Raw genomic sequence first — 18707 nt, 5'->3', positions numbered from 1 at the left:
AGCATAATTGTGGACCACGTCGCGTGAGCATCGGGAAAGGGAATTAACTAACGGAATCTAACTGGCTATCAGACGAACCTTATTATTTCTTCGCACGCTAGCATCTTCTTTCTATTTTCGAAAATTTCTATTCTTTGAAATTTCGCTGATACAATTTTTTTTGTACCGTTGCTCCTAATTTTCTTCTTTTATTTTTTCGAAAATTTCTATCATTGAGATTACTCTCGTATAATTTCTTCGCACGCTAGCTTCTTCTTTCTATTTTCGAAAATTTCTATTCTTTAAAATTTCGCTGATACAATTTTTTTTTACAGTTGCTTCTAATCTCCTTCTTTTATTTTTTAGAAAATTGCTATTCTTGAAATTACACTGATCATAATTTCTTTGCACTGTAGCTTTTTTTTCTATTTTCGAAAATTTCTATTATTAAGATTGCGCTGATACAATTTCTCTACATACTAGCTTTTAGTCATCTTTTCCTTTTTCCAAAATTTCTATCATTCAGATTGCGCTGATATAGTTTCTTTGCACTGTAGCTTTTTTTTCTATTTTCGAAAATTTCTATTATTAAGATTGCGCTGATATAATTTCTCTGCATACTAGCTTTTAGTCATCTTTTCCTTTTTCCAAAATTTCTATCATTCAGATTACTTTCATATAGTTTCTTTGCACGCTAGCTTCCTATTTCTATTTTCAAAAATTTTTATTATTAAGATTGCGCTGATATAATTTCTCTGCATACTAGCTTTTAATCTCCTTTCTCCTTTTCCAAAATTTCTATCGTTGAGATTACTTTGATATAATTTCTTTACACCCTAACTTTTAATCTCCCCTTCCTTTTTCCAAAATTTCTATTATTAACCACGATCTACCAACGAAAAGCAATTTTCGTTAATCAATCGTTGCGAATACACCGTAGAATCGAAAAATCCACGTCTACCTAATAACGTAGCATAAGCATGATCCGTAAACAGAGAGTGATTCTCGTTGAATCAGGTAAGTGGCTCACCGGTTGTTCCATCTACGCGATTCGTGTCAATCAGTGAGCCTCATCAACAATGTCGTCGCGGCGACTGATCGTTCGAAAGGCAGTGCAAACAAAATGCTTAAACTACCGTTCGATTTGCTCCTGGTTACAGCAGAAATAGCTCGATGATCAACCTCGCATCACGGTGCAACGCGCGAATCATCGAGCATCGTGATATAGACTCTAACCGGTTGACCGAGATATTCCATTAATTAGCGCTTTTCTTCGAAAGTTCTCGCCGTGAATTAGGTAAAAGAGAAACTTGCTATGCAAATAGGGACATACAGGAACGTTTTACTTATGATTCCGCTACGGTAGCAATGTTGATTTTTCGAAGCCTGGTTCACGATCGTTCGAACGGATCGAGGAAACAAGATCGATGAAAATGGTGCATCAGTTGCGACTTATTAATTCTCACGTGAGGAATGTTCGCAACAGCCCGTAACATTGATATTGTTCTATGCGGTACACAGTTATTCCGAGACTTAAGTGACGCGTTCATGGTCGAACGAGCGAGGAAAAAGTGATTTACAAGCAGTAATTGGCGAAGAATCGACGCTTCCCAGGGATTCTATGATCCTTCGTTAACTAGACCGCACGACGTGCTATTGCTTCGAGCCATTGTGCCTCGACAACTGTAACATTCGATTGTTAAAGCGGTGCAAAGTTTTGTTAAATTAATTTTAAGTGATTCTGACACCATCGTCGTTCTTCTTAATTTCTCAGTTATCATTCTAGTATAACACGAGCCACTGCGTAGCGAGATCGTAAATTAAATCTTCGAACTATACATTCGTCCACCGACTATACTTCTGCGCTATTCTTCGAAACAAATAAACACATTTTCATTCATGAATGAAACTAACAAGGAGAGCGCAAGACCTTCGGTTCACCGATTTAGATGAAACTTTGTATACTTCTAGATTTGGTCATCTTGTTTACGAAAATACAGCATTACAAACGCAGATACTCGATAGTTTTTCATCTATTTCTAATTAAAGTCGCTACCAGAAGAAAGAAACGATCTAGAATTCCTAAAACCGTATCTTCCTCGACTCCAAGTGAAACACTCTAAATTCTTCTCTCGATTTTCACTTGCATTTCACTTTCTCTTCCTCGAATTTTATCGTCGACGATAAAAGTAACATAGGTCGTCGTGGAAAGAAAGGGTTACAATGGTCGACGTGCCGAAAGAAAGAAACGCGTAATTTGGTTCCAGGTAAGGAAGAACCGCGGGGCTGGGTCTTCAGTGGGTTGAGTGGAAGGTAGGGAGTGTACACGAAGTGAATGGCTTTCTCATCGGATCCGTGGATCTTCAGTATTCCTGGTTCCAGTCGGACCGATGGATGGTCTTTTCTCGCGCGCCGTTTCCAATACCGGGCGGATCGTCTGCCAATTCGTGGACGTTCGATCGAAGTTTATTCATTCGTGACGAGACGAAGAATTCGCGTGTGTTCTCTTACCGATTTTCACCAGTGTGAGTAAAATTGTTGAATTTCTTTTCAATTTTTTCCTGTTCAACTTAACAATTTCCATCGATAGAATACGAATTATATAACAAATCGATAAAATGTATATAACGTAATTTTGTATTGTTGAATCAACGAACAATTTACACGGTGCGTGTGTGTTTCCAGGGATTTTGCGCGTAATTACGGGGAAAAAAGTTCAATTAAGATAAGTAGGCGAGTGTAATTAAACGCTAGGCTCGATTTCGTTTTTCATCCGGGAATTACGAGTAATTATCATTCACGGTACAAAGAGTTTTGCGCTTCTTTTCTCTTTACGTTCCTGTGAACGATCTCGGAAACACAGAGAGAGAGAGAGAGAGAGAGAGAGAGAGATCTCTTCTCAAGTGTTCCGTTTGCTTTTCGATAAAACACGCGAATGGTGTCAATAACCGATCGTTCCTTGCTCAGGTAGAAGGAAATCGAAGCGTTTTTTGAATTTCAACCGTGATCGTTGAATTCATAATGGATTAACGGTTTTTAGAAAGTTCTGACCTGTCGTTGTTCGAGAACCTTTTACCGGTGAATGGCGAAATTTTAGTATTCCCGAACGGTAATTCTCATTAAGGATCATAAAAATATAAACGATACCAACGCGTGCGTGTGTATATAAAAATTTGCAATTGTAATAGACTGTATAATAAAGTTAGCCATCGTTTCGAAGAATGAATCATTGAACTTGAATCGCGGTATGTAGAACATCGCGATACATCCTTCTCTCTCGCCTTCTACGAAAAATCGAATAGTTTCGCCGGAATAAGATGACCCTGAACTCCACCAAGAGCAACGTGCGCGTGGACAGAGTTTCGAACAAAGCCACTCTCTCCGGACGACTTTTTCCATCGCGTCATTTCGATACATTTCTCTTCCTACGATGCTACACCGAACGTTCAACTTCACGATAAAAAAAGAATCGTCTTTTACATACGTCTGTTTTAAGATCACAAAAATTTGCGTTACCAGGTGCCTGGTAATGTCTCGATTCATAATTCGACGGATTATCTGGCGAAATTCAAATGGAAATCTTTCGTAGATTTATTTACGATCTTCTTGCGCATATGAAAGATTCATGAGGTCGCGGTGAGAGATGTTTCAGGAACAGAATTTTCTACATCGACGCTGGACGTAAAACGAATAATAGCATGTGGTTGTAAGAACGTAGTAAAGGATGTAATTTCATTGGGAAACGATTAACGAAGGCGTGTTCCAGCGTGGTTGCGTTCACCTTGACCGAAGAAAGTATTACGCGGGTCTTTATCCCACGCTACTTGATTCATGAATGCACCGAGTCCGTTTATCCAGTATCTTCTTTCTCGAGGATGACTTTTCTCATTCAGCTACGATTTCTTTTCTTCTTTTTCTGTGAAATTGTTTACTTGTTAACTGAGTTCATCTTTTGAACAGAGATTGAATCTTTCTAATTTATTATTAACACTCTGTGAGAGTTAAGTTATGCGACCTGGAAGTTACTTACCATGTATCTATATTTTTTTGCTAGCTATATTCTTTAGGGTATTTATTAATTCTTGCTGCCCTCGTCAGAATGTAAAATTGCAATCAAGCATCATTTTCCTCCTCCTGAACGAAGAAACATTGGGTTACAAATGAATAATTATTGTAACCAATTAATTCATCTTGGTTCTAATGTAAATGTACTTTTTGTTTAATATAGACATAACAGTACAATTAAAAATGAATAATTCTTGAATAAATGTACCAGTATATTCCAAGAGCTGGCCAATCAACGACGAGTTAACTCGTCTTTCCCAGTTAACAGGTGAATAGTAAGAAAACAATCAGATACTGTGTATTCTTGTCACATGAAAGTAAGAATGTTACTCGGAAAAGTGGAGTAAATGGTGGAATAGAGAGGTGTTCATCGATGATTATTCTAAGCATGTAAGAGCATACGTGTGAACTTGTTACATAGCTCGTTTCTTTCTCCTCTCTGACTGACGAAGAGATGTAAGTGGAACGGCGTGAGAGAACGCTTCGATGTAACTTCCTTTCCTCGTCATAATTTCTAGTACAAATTAAAATGATCAATTGACAAATCTTCTGTAAGAATTCATAAGTTATATTCTATTAAAAGAAAAAACAAGGAAATTTGTTAATGCAAGAGATTCCCTTCTGAAGTTAGGATACCGACGAATGAGTAGTTTTACTCGTTGCTTCCAGAACCATGAACGCGGCAACGGTTCTACTGGTCCTCATGGCGGGATTAACGAACGGTCAATTGAACTTCGAGGGTAACCCGTTGACGGAGGACACCGAGTATACAGCTGAGGAGTCACGCTTCTCTGAGAGAACCGCAAGACGAGAGGAAACCACGACGAACGTGACCAACATTCTCGTAAAATCGTCTCAGAACATTCATCCTACTCTCTCGAACGTTAATAACTCCTCTATACCTGTAAATTCTACAAAAACTATAATCGATGCTTATCCAGTGGATCAAGACGATCCTCTGTACACGATCGAACAACAGAAGATCGTTCATACAGCTAGAAACTTGCCTGCGAATAACTACAATCAAGGAACAACAACCACTGTGAATTCAGCAGAGTTAGCTTTGAACAGTTTTCTAAACTCGAAAACACCAGAAGAATCGCGTTTATCGTTGGATTATTATTTGCAAAACAGAGAAACCCCTGACAACGTTCCAGGAATGATCGTTAATCAGCAACAATTGACGCAACAACCGGTGCAACGAGTTAATCAACAACTAGTGTCTTCACCTGTGAACCAACACTTGACTGCGCAACTCATGCAACAAAGACAGCCGTTTCAGGCTTTCCCCGTTAATCAACCAGCCTACAATGCACCTGTGAACCCGGTAGATCTTCGTTCGACTGTGTCGAACCCTATGGCTACGCCTCTGATGCAGCAACAACAGCTATTCCAGCCGTATACAGATGGGATACAACCGAGGAAAGACGTGTATTATCCTGGATGGTATCAACGCGTGAGAAGAGTGCGTGGGAAACCGTTTAACTATATACAGCCGAGAGGAAACCCAGGTTTTCACGGTGGTCCACCTATTCCAGGTGAAAAATTTCAATGGAATTTATATTTCAGGACTTTGCACCGTGGATAATTAACTCTTTCACTGCTGTTGGTGCCTGCAGGACCCTTGAAGATATTTGAATTATACTAATCCCTAATTTAGTATTTTGAAAATATTTCCTCGTGCTGTGCCCTTGGCGCCTTTTGGCACATTTTCATCTTAATTTAAGCCCTAATTTTTTACCTCTGCGCAATTCCGCCTTAATTTAAAAAAATTTTATTTACATTTTCGAACGCCAAAACGAAAGATTTTGCAACCGCGATAGAAAGTCTGCCGCAGTGAAAGGGTTAAGATAATCATCAGAGATAAAATCAAGTCTCATCGGTGTCGAAAATTCTTTTTAATTAAATATTCCAACGCAATCTTTCAGCTTTGAATGAAAATTCTCTCGGAACACTCTTACGTTCTCACGTTACAGAACGCGATAATCACAATGTTAAGATGTGTAGCAATCGAGAGTTGCATCTTCTAAAGAAATGTCGTGAGACTTTGATTATCGAGTGTGTCGTAATTGGTTGTTTTCACTCGAAGCAGGAATTCATCCTAATTACTAGTAGATTAATTACGCAACAAATTTTCCCACAGCAGTTCCATTCAAGCCAAAAGGTCCTCCCATCGAAGTGATCTACACGAAACCACCTGGATTTCATCATGGACCACCGGCGATCAATAATCCTCCTGTTCGTTACGAGGACGCAAGTGCGTGGTTCCCTGAAGCAGATCAACCACCACCTACCAAAGATGTTTATTACTCTCAACTGTACGCTCAATCCTACGATCCTCATTACTATAATTACATAGCCAAAACTGGCAAGATTAAGCCTCATTTGTACGGAAAATTCGGTAAGCATCACGAAGAAGAGGGAAGCGGTATCTGGGCAGAGTTGTACAAAGGATTCAAGAAACACGGACTGAAGAACATCATGACACCGACGTTTCTTCTTGGAATGACTCTTCCTGTAGTCACTTTGATGCTCACCGCGCTTGTACAGAAGAGATCCTTGTCCAGATCAGACTCCAGAGAATTTTCTCAAGACGATACTATTCAAGAATACCTGGAACAAATTCAGAGAGCAGTGGAATGCTACGAGAAGAAAAGAAGGAAGAGGGATGCAAATGTATTAGACGAGTGTTAAGAGTTAGGAATGAATATTTCCGATTAATTTATACGTGATTAATTTAAATGTGAATGGGTGATGAGATGAACGAGAAAAGGGTTGTTTAAAGGAGTCTTGTATATATGTCGTGTAATATAATGACAAGAATAAGGTTCACAGGATTCAACAGAGAGTGCTTTCTCTCGGTATGCTTCGTCAGAGCAGTTGTTAGTGGTTTATTGCGTGTGATTAATCGTCTGAAATCGTGGTAGACCACCGCTAGAATGGTCTATCGATGGTAAGAAGGTGACAGTGAAACTTTTGGCGACGTGAGAAACCAGACTTTCGCGGGTCAATTACCCCTGTGACCCTGCAACCACGTGGGTGTACTGCTCGTGAGTTTAATTACCAATGAAATCGAAGCAGCATCCTTCGGGAAACTTACTTTCCCTAAAAAAAAAAAATTACTCGATCAAATGGATTAACGGTGGTGTGGTTGTACATTACGAGCGATGTGATTGGGAAATAGAAAAAATGTAGAAACTTCATGAAAGCTTGCCTTTTGTCACTTTGTTACTTTTCTTTTTTGGATATCCTTTTTCCTTTCATTTTTTTTGTTTTTTCTTTTAAGGAAGCAAAAACTTTCTAATAGACAGAGTGATCTTTGACCCATATTTCGAAGTTATGCACGGTCAGACGAGCTCTGAATTTCAAATTAGAAATGACATCCAAGACTAGCTGCACCTCAGCCGTGCAACATAGCACAGAAATGGAGAAACCGGTTTGGTCATTCATGGGCGGGCCATGCGCGAAGTGTTACGCATTGATTTCGATAAATCTTTAAGCGGAAGTTGCATATTAGCAATTTCATAAACTCTGTTTCTGTCATTTATTGCTTGTATTTCGTGACTTGTCTAAATATACCTTTCATTATCGTCGTTTATCATTCTACGATAATTTATTATATTTTTGTGTCTTGCAAAAATATCCTAAATGATACAGTGAAATTGGAATATTACGATTTCAATTTTTTACTCAGATTTTATAATAGACAACAGATGTGTAACACTTCGAACGATTCCAGATATCAGTTATGATTAATAATCCCATAACCAGTTCCGTAAACTAGACCAGTGAACGTAACAGTTCTCAATACGCTCATCATTCGATCGAGTTACTTTTATTAACACATCTGGAATCTTAAAGTTTCGTCGTAAATTTTTCACCGATCAATCTTTGCTAATATGCGAAGAAAAAATAAAATCTTTCATAGAAGATTGTATTATTTAAAAGACATCTTCGCCACGTTTTCAATTCCGTTCACGAGCTGACGTAATTCGAGAACACGATGCTGATTAGTAACATGGCGATAAGGTCAATTACGATAACTCGGGCATTAATGAACTCGTAAATTAAGTCCGCGTGCAATGAGGCGGCTCGTTTAGCAGTCGAGAAGCGCCAAGTAAAAATTCATCTCGAAGAAATCTCGGTCGATTTCTTCTTCTGCCGGAAACTGTGTACACAGGACATACACAGAGACGTACCACTTTAATTCGTTAAATGTACACCATACACAATGAGTTGCGAGATGTATTTTTAGGCTGAAGATGACACCCGTCGAATCTTAGAAACGACACTGAAATACATATCAGGCATATTTTTCTCGAAACCGGTTTTCTCCATAATTAGTTACTCTATGGACATAGGAAGTTTATCTGTCGTTATTTTTCTATGGATATTTCAACAATTATTTCATCCTTAAATATTTACGTAATTACGCAATAAAGAATGAATTTCTTTCTTTCGTGTAATATTTCTGTGTGTACGTCGTTAGTTAATTAATAAAGTACGCGTTTAAATACATAACGATGAACTCCCAATGACCCCATCGGCGTGGAAATAAATTTATTCCTCGCGGACACCGGCGAACCGATATTTAATTGAATTATTCCATCAAACGATTGACGGTTTAATTCACAGGTCATGAGACCCAGACGTCCTGCACGTTCCACCGTGACCAGGAGCAATTACTAATTTTCGAGTCAATTTTTTGCAGGCTCATTAAAAACATTAACTCGACTTACGAATGGCGAATCGTTTCTTTTCTAACTTACATACCGAACTTTCGTGGGAAAAGCAACGGAGAAAGCGTATGTGCAAATGATGAATGGTAACATTTGGGGAGGAAACGCTTTCGTACCGATCAGATACCATCGTGAGATCGTTATCGTTAGTCGCAATAAGATCGATGACGTTTTGTTAACGAAAAATATATCGTATATTTCGTTGCGTCTAATTTCTACAAATACAACTTGTTGCAATAGGCAGAGGAGGAAAATGCACCTTTAGCGAAGTAAGTACAGATTCCTCAGTTTTTGTTCTTAATTAAGAGAATTTAATACACGCGATGAATCATAGAAACCGCCATTTGGTAAGAAAATATATCGTTAAAAGGAATATTAATTACTTTAATCGCTCGTGAAACGATTGCTTCTTTTTTGCTTACTGTAATGAAATATCAGTTATCGTTGCTTACTCGAAATTTGAGAAAAGGAAATATGTATGTATATACGTTTCACGATACGCGCGCTAACGAAAAGAAATAGGTTAAGTTAATACTCTCGTAATTCTTTGAACTAAACTAAACTATACGCTTAATTAAACTATTTTTATGTCTTTTATGCATTCTTTTTCCTATGAAAAAAAAATGTAATATCCTGATACATCCTGTGGCTTTCATAAAGGAAAAGGGCGAAGGAATTTGGGATAGAATGAACCAGCTTGGAATTATACTAAAATAGATTCTAATTGGTTCTATAAAAGTCACAGGTTCTTCTACGGATAAAGGCTCCTATAAAATAATTATTGTAACAAAGAAACAATGTACATTCTGTATTGCTTTCAATGTTGCAACACTCTACATAATTTTTTTTTTTTTTTTTTATGTATAATTGCGCATAACTGCCCTTCGTTAGCTACGGCATCGTTAATTTTGCAGAGTGCTCCTTCTTCGGATAATCTTCCTGTTAACTCTGCCACGAGAAACAACGATTTCCCGTTTCCTTCTCTTCTTTCATTGTTTAATTCGTTAACATTAAAACAAATTATGGACCGGTATCGACAAGCGGCCATCGTCGTTTTGATTCTATGTGGGTGGTCAGTCTTCATTTTTGCAGACGTCTCGATATATTTTGTTCGTTTTTCTTCGTTTTCCTGTTTTCTTTCACTGTGTGCATTTGCATCCGCGCCAACTACGATCAACTGGACCGAGTACTGTGTTGTACAATGTGCGTTTTACGATATACATACATATATTATTGCAGTCCGTTTGTTGTTGCACATTGAGTATTAAACGTTCATGATTCACAATTTTTTTCTTTTCGTCTTTTAAACTATTAAATTACACAGTGGGGTTCGCATGAAGAAAGCTACTCCAGCAGCTTCTACACCTTTCACACACTGACAAGATATTACAGATCGCTACTGCTACGGTTACGTACGATGTTGTTTCGTGGGACTAGACGTGATTCGATATACAAAGCGGTAAACGCTAAACGGAAACGGTGTTAAATTACATGTTAATATGTCGTGTGTCGCTAGATTACAATTTTCATTCCTCGACTAAAACGACAATATGTCGTGTAAAGCTCGTATTGGTTTCAATTAATTCTAAGATACGCGTCGGGGCTTCGTTTTGTATGCAATTAGGACTATGCATTCGACTGTTCGGAGTGAGTATGATTTACAGTCACAGTATGGTAAAATTAAACATTAGGGAACGATATGAACGAGACGTTACAATTTAATCATCAGTAGCAAAACAACTATAATGTATTAAATGTCAAACTAAAAATTGTCTATGTATATATAAGTAATGAGTGTATATATATACACATATCTTTTTTTCACGATGTATGCGTGTATATACATATAACGCTATCTTTGAACAATTTTCTAAATACTATACTCATATAACATAAATTATAGAACTTTAAATATACATAAAAATCTGTATAGATTGAAAGACCACATCAGCTCTAACCAGTATCACTGGTATACATCATTGTTGTACTCTTTGCGAATATCATTGGTTCGCAATGATAAATAATTAACTCTCTTTAGTCGATTAACGCCCGATTACAATAGACGCAATTTGCCTTCTTTTCTTTTTAATAAAATGGCAGATAAAAATATCGAAAATGATTTAAAAAGATAAAAAGCAAAAAAAAAATATCGTGCCTATGCAATTTGTTACAGCCTTCCTCTTTTTCTTGATCCTGCTTTCAAAAATGATCAACGTTTCCTAATGAAATTAACATAATACTTACATTAACAAAGTTATAATCTAATTTCTTACGTTCTCTTTTTTTTCTCTTTAGCCGATATTATGTTGCGAACACTCCAAGTCTGAATATACATTTTAGATGTGTTTAGTTCAGTCGAATTTTTCCTCTTTAAACACGAGTTTAATAGCTTCGCCAACGTGTTCCACTACAAACGCAGGCTTGCATAGTCCTTCTTCGACTGGTAAAAAGTCTCTGGGATTGTGTTCCACGATAAAATTCGAATCCCGTTTATGGACACCAGTTTCGACTAAAATACTGATACAAGCTTTCGCGCTCGGCGGTTTGATATCTGATTTGCTAAGCAGTTTCTTCAGTTTGTCAGACTTTAATACTTCCTCCTTTGTGCAGTATGACAAATATTTATCATACAAATTTGCACCAAAAATATCAGTGTTGATGTTATCTCTGCAACATATATATATTGAATTTAGTATTCATTTGAATTTTTAATACCCTGTTAATTTCTTTAATGTACTCAAGGAACTAATTACCCAATAGCATATATTGTATCAACATTATGATTTATTCCAATACTTTTAGCATGCTCACAGAGCATATAATTTGCATGATAATATGTAACTTCACTAGGTTTTCCGACTAGAGCAGAATACATCAAATCCTTGCCAGTAATTTTCTTGTACAGGGATTCTAGACACAATAGAAAAGCACCATGACCATATCTAGGAATTGGTGCTTCTGATACCCACAATAAATCCATATTACATGCCAAAACTGGAATATGTGGATAAGGAATCTCATCAGGTAAACCAGCTGGCATGCCATTACTCATTAAAAGATCCACCATCAATTGTAATGGTGTCTCCCAAGAAATTGGTTCACTAAATAACACAATGCCTTCTATTGCAGGGAAATTTGGATCTACAGGTCCACATACTGAATTTCTTTTCTCCATATTTACATAGTCCAAAGATGGGAAATTTTTAACTAATTCTTGGATAGTTGTTATTTTATGGAAACCCAATTCTCTAGCTATTTCTTTGATTGGACCTTGTCCAGATATCAGCACTTGTTTATTGTGAAAGTTTTGGAATAGTTTTAATGGTGAGTGAGCCATGATAACTTGTGACTCTTTCACTTCAAATCCTAGCCATTTAGACAAATCTGCTGCCTTTTGACTACGCAGAGCATTACCACTGTTGGTAACAAATACAGTTGGTACACGAAATTTGCCATCTTTTCCTTGAAGTTGCTTAAAAGCCTCTGGTATGGGTGGTAAGACATTTTTGCCACGTACTATTACACCATCAATGTCAAAAAGTAAACCAAATTTTGGTTTCATACTCAGGTGCTAAAAATAAAGAGAAATAAATATCAGTACATATTTTAAAATACTTATATTTTATTTATGTCTGCCAATGCACTTAAAACAATTCTCAAATATATATGTTATAACTAGAATGAATGCACTTCACATGTTTCATAAGGTATTCTACAGTTCATATTTTTGGAGCAAAAACAGCTACAAGGACCTTGAAGCAGGATATAAAAATATACTTGTTCTCTCATGAATGCTATGCAGTATATTTTTATACTGAAGCATACTGTAGTGCCTGACAAATTTTGCATCATTAATCTTATTCAACTTCCTAATTCTCCGTTGCACAGCTCACACGGAACTACAAATTTTTACTTAAAAAATTTTATTTTTGTCTTATTTAAAAAATATGAAGAAAAAAAAAAAGAAACGAAAAAGTCGAAGAAAAGTTACACCCAACGGTAACTAGAATTTTCATCTTAAAATCGATTAATATGAATGAATGAATTGTTATCTTGTATTCAATGAATTTGCATCAGATCTGAAAATGTAGGTCAACTGATCTGTGTCATAAACAAAAGAAGATATGTATGATGGATTCACCTCGAAATGCAGAAACTAAAATCGAACATAACAATGATGTATGAAATGTAACTCACTCTGACTCCCGTGAGCCTGGTGATGTTTGGCCGTAACAATATTTTCATAATTGCCATTTTGACAGTGGCAAACGTAAATAAGGATTCGGTGATAATATCTTAAAGCTACACTACGTTCAAAGGCTACTTCTCACAGATTGATTATGCATAATGCAACGTTTTGAGGTTATAGTGACCTACAGAACGCACAGTACATTTGATCGTATTTTTCCCACGTGCCGTAAGAGGACACAGTTCACTCTACACAATACAACTAACATTATTATCGTGCGCGGGGTGCACAATGTCTTTTAAGCTTAAAGTTCCTTTGACAGTCAATTCAGAAACTATAGATGAATATCTAGATAAATGCTCGACTATCTACGTATGTATATATAGAGTATATATATATATACATATCTATGTATGTATGTATACATTCCATATTTAGGCGGAGTTCAATTAATTGAGTTGTAAAGTTGATTCAAGTGTTTGGCAGCTACCAACCGTCAGTGGAAAGTTGGTAGTGTTAGTACACTTTTTGAAGTAAGCCTTTAAAGAATTAGAAAAAAAAAAACTCATCGTTAATTGTTTTATCAATTCCAGCTTTATTGCTATAACATTTTTCACATTGATTGCTGATTTTTGCGATCTATTGATCCACGATTGTACGCATGTTTCATAAGGAATATTTGCGTCGTAAGAGGCTTTGGTTTCCTCGCTTAGAACTACACCAATTAAACAGACAGGTAAAGGGTTGGACAACCTGAGAATCAGCTGTATCTTGCGATAAGCAGCGCTGCATTTTTGGCTGTGTGATTTCGTTGGGGGTTGTCTTGTCGAATAAATTTTTTTGAAATTCTTGCAAAGTCAAAATGTTCATCAAACCGTTTAAAGTGAAGTCGAACAACCAACTGAAGGGGACGGAAAGGTTGGTATAATTTAATTTATATTGATCAAGGAGGATATTTATGAACTCCGTATTGTTTTTAATCAGGAAGAAGTTATGCGAAGAAATTTTAGCGGCGTATCCAACATTGACGGACGAAGAGACGCAATTGTTAATTCCTAAAAAAGAGGCAATAAGCATTATGAAAATTGTGACACATAATGGCCTTTCAGGAAAAGTGTATTGTGTTGCCAAAACACCTATGTTTTTCCAAATTGAATCTTTGCGTCTAGCATTATTGCCCACCATATACACTTTGTGGCATCATCCAAATTTATTAAGGTCTTTCACAACACATACCCCAGTTGTATCAAAATTGTCAAGTGGTGCAGATTTAATGTTGCCTGGGGTCAATATTAAAGAGCCTGTAACATTGTACTCTTTTGGAAAATTGCAAAAGGGTACACCTGTTTGTGTGAATACTGAAGAGAATAAGGTGTGTATTAATATTTTTTTTTTTTACTATAATTTATTGTAAAAGAGTATAATTATATTGTTTCCTTGTATAGGCACCGGTTGCTGTTGGTCTGACTGCACTTTCTAGCGAAGATATGTACATGTCTGGGGGTTATGGAAAGTGTGTAGAAATTCTGCATGTAATAAATGATACATTTTGTCAATTGGGAAAGCCTCCCTTGAGACCAAATCTAGGACCACCAAATGCTGATACAGATAAGAAGATAGAACATGTAAATGAAATTACAGAACAGGTCAATGATAATAATGATGAGTCAGTTGTTGAAGCAATGAATGACTTAGAAGTGGATAATGATAGGGTGTCAGAATCTGAATCACCTTGTGAGGTAATTTACAACATAATTTGTATGAATCATTTGATAATCTTATTATCAAGAAAGTATTAATAATTATTCTATGCAGGAAACTGTGGAAGAGAACAAAGTAGGAGAGTCTGGTGAGGCAGAAGATATAATTACTGAGGAACCAGAAGTAGTTGTAGATCCAGTAAAAGAAATGGATAACTTGTTGGAGTATTGTTTCTTCAAAGCTTGCAAAAAATCGATAAAGGTCACTGATCTGCCGATATTGACGTCCAATTTCTTTAAAAATCATCTACTAGCGGCATGTCCACCAGATAGAAACGTAGATATAAAAAAATCTCGGTATAAAAAGTTATCCGTTTTTCTGGCGGAAATGAAAGCGAAAGGTGTTATTAATACTTCTGTTACGAAAGGTGTTGAGAGTATATTATCTATTAAGGTAAGATTTGCATTTTTAAATTGAATCGTGTAACAAGGGATCATTGATAAATTGTAATACATTTTCTTACAGTTTGATCATCCACTTTTAAAACAACTAGTCATTTTAGAAGAACCTACACCGATCCAGAAGCCAGTTGTTTCGAATGCGGCAGTTGTTTCAGAATGTTATAAGGTGACTGCCGACGTAGTGCCAGTACTGTCGAAATTCGGCTATGAGTGAGTATACAATGCCACCCTCGGGATGTATCATATTACCGCGATACAATAATTGCAAAGAGAATGATTTTCTGTGCAGAGCAGAAGTTGACAACTGTTACATCATATACCATTATGCTGTATTATATGATACGAATTATGTACATTTTACTCCCATACGATGATTGCAGAAAAGGGGACGTAATGAAAAGAGCTGAGATCAGAAAATGTTTTACTGAATACGTGAAAGCAGAGAATCTTCAAGACGGAAAGTGAGCATTCTTCGATCGAATATGTTCGATCATTATTTTACGTAATTATTTAATATGCCTTTAATTTTTAGAATTCTGAAATTGAACCCGCGACTAGCAGGTATTATGAAAACCAAAGTGAATCAGGAAACTCTAACGATGGAGGATGGAATAAACAAGTTCATTGGACGTATGACGCATATGCACGAAGTCATGTTAGCGGGAAACAAATTGTTACACACTGGCAAATTGGAGCCTATCGATATGAGAGTGACTGTTCGATCCGGTGGTAAAAAGGTACAGAGATCGATTGCCAAAGTTAAAAAACAGACAAAGTTGTGGAAAACTCATAACTCATCTAGTGTGTGTGTATTACAGGTAACGTTAGTGAATAACTTGGAAACATTTGGTATAAATTCCAAAGAGTTCAGCAAGGAATGTCAAAGTATTGGGGCAAGTGCAACGATTACGGACGAACCAGGAAAGAAAACTCCTAGCGTTCTTGTTCAAGGAAATCAAATCTTATACGTGTACAAATTACTTACCGGTAAGTAGATTAACGTTTTGTGCGGGATAAAAATGTATGCATTTGATTTCAATAAATTTGAAATTTTCAGAAAAATACCAAATCAAGAAGACCTACATAAGAGGTTTAGAATTCGCTCCAAAGAAACCACCTTCCCACAAAAAATAAAAAACTATAAAAAGCTAATCAACGTACGATAGTAAATCTGTTCTAAATACATCTAATTTTTATTTGTTTAGATATTACTACTATTCTATTTCAATATTAGTTTTGTACAGAACCAATTAAACTTTCCATTCCAATGAAAGAAAGAATCTCTCTACTGTTTGAAAAACTGTCATTCTAAAAATATGCTGCCATACTGTATACTCCTTTTCAGAATCCTTTTTTATTAAGTGCTCTATTAATTTATGAATTACAAACAAAGAATACCAAAACATTCAACCATTGTACTTTGACTCACGAATAAATGTTAATTCATTGCGAAATTAATAAACTACGTTGTTTTATTGTGTTAAATCCTGCAACACATTTATTTAATACTTCTAATAATTATAAACTACCATCTAAATTATTATTTCATAAGAAACAGAAATTATTCTATAATTAAAGTACTTGAAAATAACCCAGAAATTGTATTTTACTATCTATATTACTAGTAATGTTACTGCAATTAAAAATAGATTATAAACATCAATTAAATAAGCTAGAGATAACGGGGATAGCAATACTGTAGAGAGATAAGGAAACGAATAGCGGGGAGATAAGGACAGAAAATTTTAAAACGAAACTAACTCCATCTCGTGTTTGGTGACACGAACTAAGACTTTTTAATAGGAACACAGAATGTGAACAGAGGTATTAGACAAGGAAAGCACTAGTGTGCGACAAGGACAGAGAGAAAACGTTTCCTATTGGTCCGCGGGCCGCCATGTCTGCCTCTCGGGCCCCAAGTCATGTCGGCCAGTGAAAAATCATTAATAACTCAATAATTACGACGATTCTGTGAACTTTTAGAATTGAAGAATGAAGTGTGGACCTTCAGCAACTTTCACATACACCTTTTAGTGCACTAGACCCGTTCAATAATTAGTTATTAACAATTTTAGCAGGTGATGTCGGGAACGATACCGCGTACCTTTACGGTTTTTCAGTAATTTGATAGCTTTCCACTAAATTCCCATGCAACTAACTACATGCATCTGAAAGGCAACATTCTTAGCTAGATTCTCATATAATTTTTATTAACATATTCGGTTTAGTTCAAGAGTTATTAAACATTATATGAGAGCGTCCCCTATTCATCGTACTCGAGTACACTCGAATGTTATAAACAATTGCTAATATCTAATAAACCACCTCACTCACGGTTACCAAAATGATTGAAGAATGTAAATAAAAGTCTATTCTATATTCTACATGCTTAAAAGTGCACAATTTATCACGCATATCTATTGAAATAACGAAAATGAGTTACGATTGAATTCGACGAACGTACCATTCTCTCGAATAATCTTCAATAACTGACAAACTACAACGTATATGTTAATGAAAGTTATAAAAGAATGTAGCTAAAGATGCTCCCTTTTAGATGCATATGAAGATTGTACAAGAAATTGATACTGAACGATGATATTAACGAAAAACCGTAAGGGACTGCCGCATCGTTCCCGACAATTGGCACGACAGTTATTAATATCTAATTATTGAAAGGGTTTAGAGCATTAAAATCTATATGAGAAAGTTGCTAGAGGTTCATACTACATTCTTCAATTCTAAAAGTTCACAAAATCATCGTAATTATTGAGTTATTAACGATTTTTCACCGGCCAACTTGATTCAGGGCCCGAGAGGCGGAACATGGCGGCCCGCGGACCAATAGGAAACGTTTTCTCTCTGTCCTTCTCGCACACTAGTGCTTTCCTTGTCTAATACCTCTGTTCACATTCTGTGTTCCTATTGAAAATCGTAGTTCGCGTCACCAAACGCGAGATGCCGCGTTTTACGGTGAAAGGTGCGAGCGAGGTCCGTGGATGCTCGATTGCTTGAAGAATACGCGCTCGGAAGGGTTTGAAAATAAGAAAGATGCGAGCACGTTCACGATGACAGCAATTCTAACTTTTATTCTTAGTTTCGGTTGGTTTTATACATGTCATAGTGAGGCGGTGAGGTAGTGGGGTTGTTGTACAGTCATTTGTTATCGAGGGTGTCTATAGTTTAGTTGATTGTTAGTAATGGCTCATCGATGCTTCGTCGTTATCTTATCCTTTAGTCGGGGTGTCTGGACGTTACAGGTGTTAGTTTTGTTTTGAAATTGTACTGTCCTTGTCGTCTAACTCGTTACCCTAGTGCTATCCTTGTCTACCGCTATTCGTTTTCTCGTCTCTCGTCGGTACGGCTGCTATCCTCATTATCCCTGTTATATTTAATTGATACTTACAATCAATTTTTACTTGCAATAACATTACTAATAACGTAGTTGGTAAGAAAGGTTAGGAAGAAAACGAAGACTGGTTGAAAAGAGAATCGAGAATCGAAGTTTGTTAATATAATTTATTGTATATCGAGGTTTCAACATGGAAAAGTACAAATATTGCAATATAGGGC

General features: G+C 36.5%; 3 protein-coding genes across 3 annotated transcripts; 2 read left to right on the top strand and 1 right to left on the bottom strand.

Moving 5' to 3' along the window:
- The first annotated feature begins 959 nt into the window (after positions 1-959).
- On the top strand, positions 960-6738 carry LOC108579860. Its single transcript, XM_017943481.1, has 3 exons — positions 960-996; positions 4695-5582; positions 6188-6738. Exons 1-3 carry the CDS (start codon positions 960-962, stop codon positions 6736-6738), a joined length of 1476 nt encoding a protein of 491 aa, XP_017798970.1.
- A 4080-nt stretch (positions 6739-10818) lies between these two features.
- LOC108579985 (cat eye syndrome critical region protein 5 homolog) lies at positions 10819-13248 on the bottom strand. Its single transcript, XM_017943633.1, has 3 exons — positions 12981-13248; positions 11537-12354; positions 10819-11450 (listed from the first exon to the last, which is right to left on the bottom strand). The coding sequence occupies exons 1-3, from the start codon at positions 13035-13037 to the stop codon at positions 11135-11137; spliced, it is 1191 nt and encodes a 396-aa protein (XP_017799122.1). The 5' UTR covers positions 13038-13248; the 3' UTR covers positions 10819-11134.
- A 207-nt stretch (positions 13249-13455) lies between these two features.
- On the top strand, positions 13456-16290 carry LOC108580017 (eukaryotic translation initiation factor 2D). The gene is made up of 10 exons (XM_017943667.1): positions 13456-13487; positions 13566-13890; positions 13957-14344; positions 14418-14711; positions 14788-15126; positions 15199-15344; positions 15515-15595; positions 15667-15871; positions 15953-16121; positions 16192-16290. Exons 2-10 carry the CDS (start codon positions 13835-13837, stop codon positions 16266-16268), a joined length of 1755 nt encoding a protein of 584 aa, XP_017799156.1. The 5' UTR covers positions 13456-13487; positions 13566-13834; the 3' UTR covers positions 16269-16290.
- The last annotated feature ends 2417 nt before the right edge of the window (positions 16291-18707 follow it).

The sequence above is a fragment of the Habropoda laboriosa genome, unplaced genomic scaffold (genome assembly GCF_001263275.1).
Source record: "Habropoda laboriosa isolate 0110345459 unplaced genomic scaffold, ASM126327v1 scaffold2, whole genome shotgun sequence".
Classification (NCBI taxonomy): domain Eukaryota; kingdom Metazoa; phylum Arthropoda; class Insecta; order Hymenoptera; family Apidae; genus Habropoda; species Habropoda laboriosa.
This window is presented reverse-complemented; position numbering and strand designations above follow the sequence as displayed.